Genomic DNA, 12,005 nt, shown 5'->3' on the forward strand with positions numbered 1-12,005 from the left:
AAGAGAGAAAAAGATACAAAAACAAGAAAAATAGAAATAATGTGAACTGATTTAAAGTCTGATCTAAATCAGGATGTTAAGATGTCAAATCAATATGATGAATAAGATTTTCCTCCAGATGATGATCCATCCAAACTTGGCAGCAACACACAGTCACACTCCAATAAATCAAACCTTTGATCTGCTGTTTCACTATAAAATAGAAAACTGTGACAGAGATGAAGTTTCTGTGTGGAAACTTGATATTATGGCGACCAAAGAGAAACTCACACCAAATGAAGACATTGAATACTTTACCCATAGTTTCAGCATGTTTAATTTTTGTTAAATTGATTTTTAGTGATCATACACACATTGAAATCAATAGACATGGATTGTAAATGTTCTTCATGTCTTTGGTTTAATGGTAAATATTAACATCTGGATAAATTCAGTTACTATAGCAGCCAAGAGAGCTGCTCACTGAGGAGAAATGGCTGCTCAGATTCAGAAAGTTAAACTGCAGGTCAGATGTTTAGTTTGTTGGTTAATGATAATTGCTGCAGATCAACCAACGTTTTGGTCAGAGTTAATGTTTAATATCATTGACTGAATTCCTGCCAGATTAAAAGGAAGGTTTTCTCAGGTGAGCTGTTGTTACCTGTGTGAAGTTTTTACCTTAATTTACTTTGACAACAGTAAAGGTGCAAAAACAAATCTAGTAAAAACATGATCTAAACAACAATTAAGCCTGTATCTCAGTGTCAGTTTGTTTTATAGCTTAAAGTCAGTGTGTGATTACATTTAGTTTCTTTCATCCTGTTCAAAGGTTTAATTTACTGATTAACTTCAGGCCAAAGGTCTGATTTATTAGAGTGACTGTGTTGTTTTTGCCAAGTTTGGCTGCATGTCCAGAATCAGTAACTGAAGGGATGTGAGGACACGTCTGTACAGTAAAGCAGATATTTTGGAACAATTAGGACATTTTGAAAGATTACAGTAATGAGCGTTTGTTTTCTGGTGAATTTAAAAACAGGAAACACAGCTGTATTGTCCATCATATAAAATGAACACATGTCTGACAGCCAATCAGAGTAGAAAATTGTCAGTGGCCAAAATAAAGATTATTTTATCTTAAATCTTAATTCACCAGTTGACATCAGAAGCCAATATTTTTACTTTGAACTTGTATAACAACATTTATTAAAACCACAAGGACATTTAACCAGACTTGATGTTTTGCGTCAGTATTAAAAAATACAAATAATAATGATAACAGCAACAATGATCAAGAGAACCATGTACACAGGATGTATTTTATTATATTTCAAAAATGAATTAAAGCAACTCTGCATGTCGTTTATGAAATCAATGAAAATCAATATATGTTCTGGTAAAATATACTCAATGATTTCTTTCATTTATTCATTCAACTTGTATTTACACAGAAAGGTCCAACGAGAGCAGAAACACAGGAATATAAAAACAATAACAAACATTAATACAAATATTAAAATTTAGAAGGCAAGTAAGAGACAGTGATACAGTGATAAATGATAAGAACAAGAGTAATTCAACAGTTAATACATTTGAATCCAACAATAAGGGATCAAAACCAAATTGTGAGATCTACACTTCACTGATCTGAACACAGCAGGTACACATGAAGTCAGATTAACAAAATAATTTAGTTGATTCAGTTTCAAATCCTGTTGCAGTTTATTCAATCTGAGAGGAGAAAAACATTTAATGGCCTTTTTACTGATCTCTGTTTGAGAAAACGTCACTCCTGGGATCTGGTGAAGCACTTATCCACAATGGGCCTGCATGGGCATGTTTGCTGGGTTAATTGTTATTTAGATCAGAAATATTTTTGCTGAATTTGCTTTTGCACCTTCACCATTGTTAAAGTAAATGAAAGTTAAAAAATTCACACAGGTAACAACAGCTCACCTGAGAAAACTCAGAAAACTGTTTTAATCGGACAGAAATTTAGTCATTAATTATTTTGGTGGTATTAAACATTAACTCTGACCAGGATATTGTTGTTGTTGATCTGCACCGATTATTATAAACCAATAAAACAAACATCTGACCTGCAGTTTGACTTTGTGAATCTGAGCAGCCATTTCTCCTCAGTGAGCAGCTCTCTTAGCTGCTATAGTAACTGAATTTATCCAGATGTTAATATTTATCACTAAAAATCAATTTAACAAAAAATAAACATGCTGAAACTATGGGTAAAGTATTTCATGTCTTCATTTGGTTTGAGTTTCTCTTTGGTCGCCATAATATCAAGTTTCCACACAGTAACTTCATCTCTGTCACAGTTTTATTTTACAGTCAAACAGCAGATCAAAGGTCTGATTTATTGGAGTGTGACTGTGTGTTGCTGCCAAGTTTGGGTGGATCATCATCTGAAGGGGAAACTGGCTCAAGATTTATCTGCATGTTAATTTTCATATTAATTTGACATCTTCACATTTCAAGCCAGTTCACATTATTTCCATTTTTTCTTGTTTATGAATCTTTTTCTCTCTCCCAGGCAAATACTTCTTTCCTTTTATTCTACTTGAAACTAGCTTCAAATTTATACATTATAACAATCAACAGTCAACTTTTTTCTTTTGTTTAAATTATGTTATTCATAATGCAAAGCAGAATTTAAAAATGTGTTTTCAATTTCTTGTTTAAATTATGCAAAAATGATTAAATCTAATTTACACAAACACAACAGCAGAAATTTTATTTACTGTACGGACAGTTCTCTCCTTCACTCAGACATCAACATGAACTCTTCCTGAACATGAGTGGACAAACTCACCACTTGCTGAGCTGTTGAATAATTGTGGGATTGATGATTGTAGGAACACAAGTCATGAAATATGAGAGAAGTTTCCTGCTGAAGGAACAAATAAAGCAAATCTGTAGTTGGTTGATCTGATGAACACTGAGGATGCTTGACTGTAGAAACAAACATGAATGAGTTTGATGTACACAGTTGAGTCTTAATGATCGTTTCTGAAGACGGAAAATAGAGACAAGTTTAGTGGGATGAGTCCTCACCCAGACTGAGTTACATATTATATATACATATGATAAACCAGTTTTAGTTGAATTTTACTATCAACCATAGTTAGTAACCACAATTCCTGGTGTCAAAAACAGAAAAATCAGACATTTCATTCATCCAACCATCCACCCTGAACTAGCCACTAAATTCAGTTTCATCTAAACTTTCTCTGACAGGTCAGCAGATCTGTGACATGACTGAAACCTGTTTTCAGTATTTGGAGAATCCTAAAGATTCACCCATAACTGTCATTCATGGACAGATCTATATATCAGTATGTCACCCGATAATGTCAGCACTGGATGTTAAATTAACTCTGTCCTTGTTTTATTAACATGTCAACAGGGACGGCCATCTTGAAATACAAGGTTGTTTGATTCAAGTATGATTAGAGTTCAGATCAAAGTCCAGTTTTTCTGTCCAATCAGGTTCCTCGTTTGCTCCTGACACACCTTTAGTTCACTCTCAGTGAGTCAGTTATCACTGTGAAGTCTGTACTTTCCTTGATGAGCTTGAAGGTGAAATGTTGCAGTAACAACTTCAGGTGAGTAGATTTAACCAAAGAAATATGAGAATAAAGACAATATGAACTTAATGACTTAATAGACAAAGTGAAACAGTGTAATGCAGGTTGATTCTACAGTCCTGCATCTTACCTAAATGTTCATTTTTTGTTGAGATGACTACTTTTATAAGACAGATACTTCCGATCTTTGATTATGATTGGCTGAGCCGTGTTCAAAACCGCTGTAAAATAATGTATGAACACACACCTGTGACTGCATTACAATTTTAGTAGTGAACAGGAGTAATTCAACAGTTAATACATTTGAATCCAACAATAAGGGATAAAAACCAAACTGTGAGATCTGCACTTCACTATATCTGAACACAGCAGGTACACATGAAGCCAGATCAACAAAAGAATTTTGTTGATTCAGTTTCAAATCCTGTTGTAGTTTGTTCAGTCTGTTTAATGGCTTTTTTTACCATGTTCTGTTGAAGAAAACATCACTCCTGGGATCTGGTGAAACACTGCATTTGCCTAAAATTTCAGAACCTGCAATTAACTTAATTGTGTCATTAAATCACAAGCCATGTTTGAAAACTTAAACTCCTGACTTTAAAGGCAGTGCAACCTAAACTAATAATATATCTTTTCTAAATTATGTCTGTTTTGATCGAATTTTGTGTTTTTATCAGTCAGCAGCACCAGTTGAATTTCTCTCTTGTGGGTTTCCAGCAGAGTGACAGTATGGCTGCAGCTTCTGGTGAGTCCAGATAGACTTTCCAACCCAGTCACCAGAACAAAACGTTGTCATTGAACATTTCTGAAAACCACAGAAACGTTGAATATCTACGTTTCAACACATGTAATACGTATCAATATCAACATTTCTACAAACATAGCATATTAACATTTCTACCCGTTGAATAATGATGTTTTATGGTGTGACAACGCTGTGGTTCAGGTCTGGTTAGGTTTAGGCACAAAGACCACTTGGTTAGGGTTAGAGAAAGATCATAAAATAAAAATAAAAAAGAAAAGAAAAACGACTGATGTCTCACCAAAAACACCCGGTTTTCTCGCCAGAAAAACGGCTGCAAATGTCCTGACGTCTCGCTGAAAACACCTGCTTTTGTCAGTGGGAAGCGGACATTGGTTTCGAGGTGGTCTCGAACTGTGTTCTGCTGATTTCCAATTTACTAACCATCCACCTGCCCCTCTTCCTCCTGATAGGAAAGTCAGTTTATATAGATCACATATGAACTACGTCACTTGATGACATGATACATTTTGTTGAAAATTTGACATGATACGTTTTGTTGAAATGTTGATATGATACGTATTACATGTGTTGAAACATAGATATTCAACATTTCAGTGGTTTGCAGAAACGTACAATGCCAACGTTTTATTCTGGTGACCAGGCTGGACTTTACCTCACAGATATGCACTAATTAACATTGTGTTTCTAATTAATATACTTCATTTTAATTCACCCATATAGTTTGAAAGAATAGCAAAGTTGCAGGGAACAAGAATTTTCTGTGGGATTTAATTTATAATGTCTGTACTTTACTTTACTTAATGTGAGCACTTTATTTCCTGTATTTCAGCTTCTCTCTTTACTTGATGTAGTAATACAATTTTTCCACAGGATTTTTTTTACCTGCCAAGAAAGTTTTGTTTTTACTCCTGTATGTTTTTATTCGCCTTTTTGTTTTTTTAGTTGGCTATAAAATAATTTAGTGAAATAAGGGAGAAAGTTGGACCATGTGACAACTAAATACAGTAAGAGAGCTGACTGACTAACATACTACAGACTAGGGATGTGCAGAGGGCCCAGTATTTGTATTTGTATTTGTATTTGTTGAGGCAGCAAAATGATTAATCCTGTTTTTGTTTTATTACGCTTTTAATTTTAGAAAATTAAAGTGTTACAATGAGTGTTCATGAATAAACTACCTCCCAGATCATAGACTACTGAGCTAAAACTTTACTCATCACTCATTGCAGACAGACCTCTACTGATTTATACACCCATAACACAGAGACAGCACAGTGTGCAACATGTAAGGAAGAACTTCAAAGGCGATTATTACTTTGCACTTTTCATTTATTGCCTATTTTTTACAACCTAACATTGTGGAAAGGAGAAGGGGAACAACAGGTGATGGAGAGTCCCTTTGGGAGCACTTTGCTTGTGTCAGTAGCTCAGCTTTATCCCTGGGGAACACTCCCAACAAATCATTTTTTAAATATTTGTATGAAACAAATATACGTATAAAACCTACTATTTGTGCTTTGCCAAATAATTTATTTGTATTGGGGCACACCCCTACTACAAACAACCTAAAATGCAACACTAGAACCAGTTTTACACCAGTTTTAACTGCTTGAACTTGTAAAACGTTTGTTTCAGCCTGATGAATGCCACCTGTTCGTGATGAAGTGTGTGATCATTAGCATAATCCACACACCTAAAATTACTATATAATGCTCCATGTTTCGCTCCATTTGTGGGCAAGTTTCATTCACACAAAAGTTCACAAGGATTAAAAACATTGTGCAGTTTCAAGTCCTGCTGTCAGAAATCATAACAAATTTAGGATTGTCAGTAGTCAGAGACCCAAAACAATTAGAAAATATGAATCCATCAGAGCTATGCTTTAAGTTGCTGTGACAGAAATAAACAGGGAATGCTTCAACATTAAGTTGGAAGATAAAAAATGTCTTTCTAAAACAAAGGGGTCCTTGATGGGACGTGGTCATGTGACAGTCAGAGAGATATTAGATGAGAGAATATTGCAGCCTACAGGCTGACATGATCAACATGATACTTTACAGAGACGTTGTGACGACCCCTCCGCTCCACTATGTGCTCCTGCGTTCCGTTTGCTGGTTTCCTTTTGTCTTGCAGGCTCCGGGGCAGGGCAGAGGTTCGTCATTGCCATAATGAACCACACCCGGGCACGGTGTGGTCGTGACTATAAAGCTTGGCCTACTATAAAGTTTCTCTCTTCTCTTTCATCTCGCCTCTTCCACTCCGAGCGCGGCGCGACACGGCTGTTTTGGTTTTTTGTTTGCCAACACGCACACACACATCCAGACATGTCTACACTACTGATTACTGACTTCCACGTTTTTTCCGTTCTTACGTGTTATTTTGTAAATAAACACTTATCCTGAGTTGCAAAACTCGTTTGGTCTCCCATATTTTGTCGCAGCCTATGAGCCGGGCTGTGACAACGTGCAGAGAGACACTGAGGCAGCTGACGGAGTTTCTGAGCAACTACAGAACTGTAACTGCGGTCAAGCCAGCCACCACTACGGAAATCCCATTCAAGCGAACCGCCACGTAATTTCCTACTGCGCGTACACTTCCGTTATTACGATAATAACTTTTTTCTGCTTAGAAGACACGGATGGTCTGTCGACTAAATGTGGTTTGACATCGCTTTCATTTCCTGTACAGTCGACCGATAATTTTACAGTTTGATTGAAACAGTGAATTGAAAAAATGCACTATTTATTTCACTTATTCACCAAGACGGTTATGACTCGGGAGAATTCACTGTGGAATTAGAATCTACAGAGTCTTGACTTCACGTATACAGATTAACAATGTATCATATTCAGCATATTATGAAAAGGAAACTGTCTGTTTCCAATCACAAAAATATGTTCAAAAAATTATTAAAAAAAAATCTCTCTGTTTCCAATCAATGATTCCACTTCTCACACATCCTACAGGACCCCAACTAGCTACACAACAACTTCCAGAACATTTCACTGGCAAATTTAACAATAAAGACCCAGTGAAAACATTATACACAAAAATATATTCAAAATTTAAAAAAAAAGAAACTTCTTGTTTCCAATCAGTGATTACACTTCTCACACATCCAACAGGACCCCAGCTAGCTGCACAACAACTTCCAGAACATTTCACTGGCAAATTTCACAATAAAGTCTCATTGAAAATATTACACACAAAAATATGCTCAAAAATTATTTTAAAAAATCTCTGTTTCCAATCAGTGATTCCACTTCTCACACATCCTACAGGACCCCAGCTAGCTACACAAAAACTTTCAGAGCATTTCAGCAAATTTCACAATAAAGGCTTATTGAAAATATTATATACCAAAATATATTCAAAATTTTAAAAAAAGAAAGAAAGAAACTTCCTGTTTCCAATCAGTGATTCCACTTCTCACACATCCTACAGGACGCCAGCTAGCTGCACAAAAACTTCCAGAGCATTTCATGGGAAAATTTCACAATAAAGGCTCTTTCAAAATATTATACACATATTTTGGTGTATAATTTAATAATTCAAAAAAATTCTGGCACATTCAGGCAGTTATTTTCTGCTTCAAACACTGGAAAGGAAAATACCACATTTAAAACATATACTGCAAAAGGTGCTATAAAATCTATGTATTATGCATATGCATTATATATTTTGTTGTATATTTTCAATGGTCCTTCATTGTGAAATTCGACAGTGAAATTATCTGGAAATTTTTGTGTAGCTAGCTGGGGTCCTGTAGGATGTGTGAGAAGTGGAATCATTGATTGGAAACAGAGAGATTTTTTAAAATAATTTTTGAACATATTTTGGTATATAATATTTTCAATGGGCCCTTATTGTTTAGTTCGCCAGTGAAATGTTCTGGAAGTTGTTATGCAGCTAGCTGGGGTCCTGTAGGATGTGTGAGAAGTGTAATCACTGATTGGAAACAGGAAGTTTCTTTTTTCTTTTTTTTTAAATTTTGAACATATTTTGGTATAGAATATTTTCAATGAGCCTTTACTGTTAAAATTCGCCAGTGAAATGTTCTATAAGTTGTTGTGCATCTAGCTGGGGTCCTGTAGGATGTAGAGAAGTGGAATCACTGATTGGAAACAGTTTCCTTTTCATAATATGCTGAATGAGACATTGTTAATCTATATAAGTGAAGTCAAGACTCTGTAGATTTTAATTCCACAGTGAATTCTCCCGAGTTCTTGGTGAACAAATGAAACAAATAGTGCATTTTTTCAATTCACTGTTTCAATCAGACTGTAATATTATTGGCTGTAAAGTAAATGAAAGCGACATCAAACCACGTTTAGTTGATGGATCACTCATGTCCTCCCGGCAGAAAAGCCTCATTACCATAATAACGGAAGCGTACGCGCATTAGCGGCTAGTTTGACTATAATTTCCCGAGTGGCGGCTGACTTTATGCCAATAAAAATCCTAAAATCTAAAAAACCTGAACTAAGAGACCTGAAAACAAAGAACATGGCCAGCTGTTCATGCTCAGTTCTGTCAGTTTCCTTTAAACTACTCAGAATCCTCCACACACACACACACGCTGCATCTTCTGCATTGATCAAATATAGAAACAGGAAATGAGACGTTTGTGGTTTAACAATCAGGCAGGAAACAGTTTGGAAGGATTTACTGACCATCCAACAGCTAGCGTTAGCGTAGCCTCAGTGATGCAGCACTGCAGAAGACTCAACCTCAGCTGCAGGATTCACACACCTGAACTCTGAACTAAACCAGCATCAGGTGACTCCTGACTGTAGACGTACCTGTGGCTAACGTTAGCAAGCACGCTAAATACACATGTGAATAAGAGAACTTTGAAATTACTGCAAGTTGCATTTCTGTCTGTCAGCTGATTGCAGAAACCAAACTGATATCAACCCTCCATTAATCCCAGTAAGACAGCAAACCTCCAAGTGTAAAAGTAACAGAGTGTTACTGGAATTAATGACTGTAATGTAATCACTGAATTTCATATTGTAATCCCTTACACTACTGTTACTTAAAGAAGTAATAATATTACTATAATATGTTACAAAGTAATGTGTTTCTACCCAACGCTGGTCATTAAACATGTTGTATACAAGACTCTTGAGCTTTAGCAACTGTCACCATTGAACTCCTTCTTCTTATTTCACAGGTGATGATGAGAATCAGAGCTCAGAGAGTCTCAGGATTGTGCTGATTGGGAAGACTGGCTGTGGAAAGAGCTCTTCAGGAAACATCCTTCTGAGAAGAAAAGAGTTTAAAGCTGAATCAAGCCAAATATCAGTCACCAAACGTTGTCAGAAAGCAAAGAGTGAAGTAGACGGTCGTCCTGTCGTTGTGGTCGACACTCCTGGTCTGTTTGACTCCACTTTGTCCCATGAAGAGGTTAATGAGGAGATGGTGAAATGCATCAGTCTTCTGGCTCCAGGACCACATGTCTTCCTGTTGGTGTTACAGATTGGCAGATTCACATCAGAAGAGAAGGAGACAATAAAACTCATCAAGAAAGGTTTTGGAAAGAATTCAAAAAAGTTCACCATCATTCTTTTCACAAGAGGAGATTCACTGGAACAAGATGAGATGTCCATTGAGGATTACATTGAAGACGAATGTGATGATTCCTTTAAGAAGCTGATTGCTGACTGTGGAGGAAGATACCATGTGTTTAATAACTATGATAAACAAAACTGCACACAAGTCAGTGAACTGATAAACAAGATTGACTCCATGGTGAAGAAAAATGGCAGTAGCTGCTACACCAATGAGATACTGCAAGAGGCCGAGGCAGCAATAAAGAAGGAAGAGGAGAAGATCCTGAAGGAGAAGGAAGAAGAGATGAAGAGAGAGAGGGAGGAACTTGAAAGAAAAAAAGAAGAAGACATGAATGCAATGATAAAAAGGATGGAAGAACAAAGAGCAGAAAGTGAACAGGAATCGTCAGATGTTCAAATCAGAACAAAACAGGAAGAAGAGGGAAGAAAGGCGATAGAGGAGAAATATAAGAAACTAACAGATGATATCAAAAAGAAATATGAAGAGAAGGCGAGAAAACAAGCAGAAGAATCCAATGAATTCAGACAGAAATACAACAATAACTTTGCAGGTCTGATGGCAGAGTATATGGAGGAAAAGGAGGCACTGAAGCAAAAGTATGAGAGACAAATGCAAGAGACAGAAGAGAAGTACAGCAAAGAGTTAGAACAAAAAGAAGAAAAACTTGAAAACTTGAAGAAAAAACATGATCAAGAAATCAACGAACTGGAACAGAAATACAAAAACAATTGTATCATCCTCTGAACGTCCCGCACTGAAGAGTGTAAACAGAAAAAATAACAAGAAAAGAGAGAAGAAGACGACAGAAAGAGGCCTCAGCAGGTAGAGAATCAGCAACAGGAGTGAAAACAAAAACTTGCTGCTTTGGAGAGAAAAATCAAGTCAGAATCAGAGAAAAAATAACAATTGATAAAGATCTGGAACAAAGTAGAGAAGAGATGAGAAAAGAACGAGAGGCCTGAAAGAAGAAACAAGAAGAAATGTTCTCAACAAACGATGTTGAGAAGATGAACAGAAACAAAAGGAAGAACAAAAAAGACTGAAAAAACTCCAAGAAGAACACAAGAAGGAAAGAGAAAAATATGAAAGAAGAGGACAGAATCAGAAAACAACAAGAGGAAAAAGAAAAAATCTGATATAATGAAGACAAAGTATGAAGAGGAAACCAGAAAGAAGCTGAATGTTCAATGAGTTCAGACATAAATACAGCAAAGACTTTGAAGCTGTGATGGAGACAAAAGCAACAGACAGAAGAGAAGCTTCAGAGTTTCAACTATGACATCATCTGTCAAACAAAGAAAAGAGAGAAAAGAAATAAAACTTGATGAATGCATCATTACCTGAGAATGTGAAGCACTGGCTTCATTCTTCATCATCATCATCATCATCATCATCATCACACACCTGTATATCCTCACTGACATAATCCATTCTGCCCACAATCTCAACCTAAACATAATTTTAACTTTAACCCTAAAATCAAATCTTGACTTGAAACAGTCTGTTGACGAGGCAAGGACCTGACAAAATGTCTTTAAACTCCAAATGATCCTCACAAAGATACACACACACTGTAAATATGAAGGAATGAAGTCTGACAGATGATCTGTGAACTTGTTTTAGAGAAGAAATGTGAAGTGATGACATCACATGTTCCAGCTGTGAGGAACATTATAACAGGTGAAACAACCAGAGACTGAATGAAGACCAGAAACAGACATCAGCTGTCTGAGAACATCACACCAAACCCACTCACAGCATCCACTGGACAGAGGTCAAAGGTCATCCAGCAGGAGAGAAAGGTGAAGGACATTTATATCTGACATCAGAGACCTTCTTTGAACAGATGTAATGACATGATGACACTGAACAAATCTAACAAGTTGACCTTGAGTTCAGATTTTTTCAATTTATTGGAGCCATTTGCAGTTTTATGTATAAATACTTTGTATTTACACATCAAACAACCAGGTGAAGCTTTATTGCTTTGAGGTGAAACTAAAACTCTTTAAGTGAAGCAAATAGTCACTTTTTTTCTGCCTGTTTCATACCTGAAATTTAACATGATCATCCTAGAAAGAGAT

General features: G+C 36.2%; 1 protein-coding gene across 1 annotated transcript; it reads left to right on the forward strand.

Annotated features, from left to right (window-relative positions):
* Window positions 1-3,541: 3,541 nt before the first annotated feature.
* Window positions 3,542-10,680, forward strand: LOC137170258 (GTPase IMAP family member 7-like). Its single transcript, XM_067573466.1, has 3 exons — window positions 3,542-3,596; window positions 4,256-4,323; window positions 9,521-10,680. Exons 1-3 carry the CDS (start codon window positions 3,559-3,561, stop codon window positions 10,663-10,665), a joined length of 1,251 nt encoding a protein of 416 aa, XP_067429567.1. The 5' UTR covers window positions 3,542-3,558; the 3' UTR covers window positions 10,666-10,680.
* The last annotated feature ends 1,325 nt before the right edge of the window (window positions 10,681-12,005 follow it).

The sequence above is a fragment of the Thunnus thynnus genome, chromosome 2 (genome assembly GCF_963924715.1).
Source record: "Thunnus thynnus chromosome 2, fThuThy2.1, whole genome shotgun sequence".
In the NCBI taxonomy this organism is placed as follows: Eukaryota; Metazoa; Chordata; class Actinopteri; order Scombriformes; family Scombridae; genus Thunnus; species Thunnus thynnus.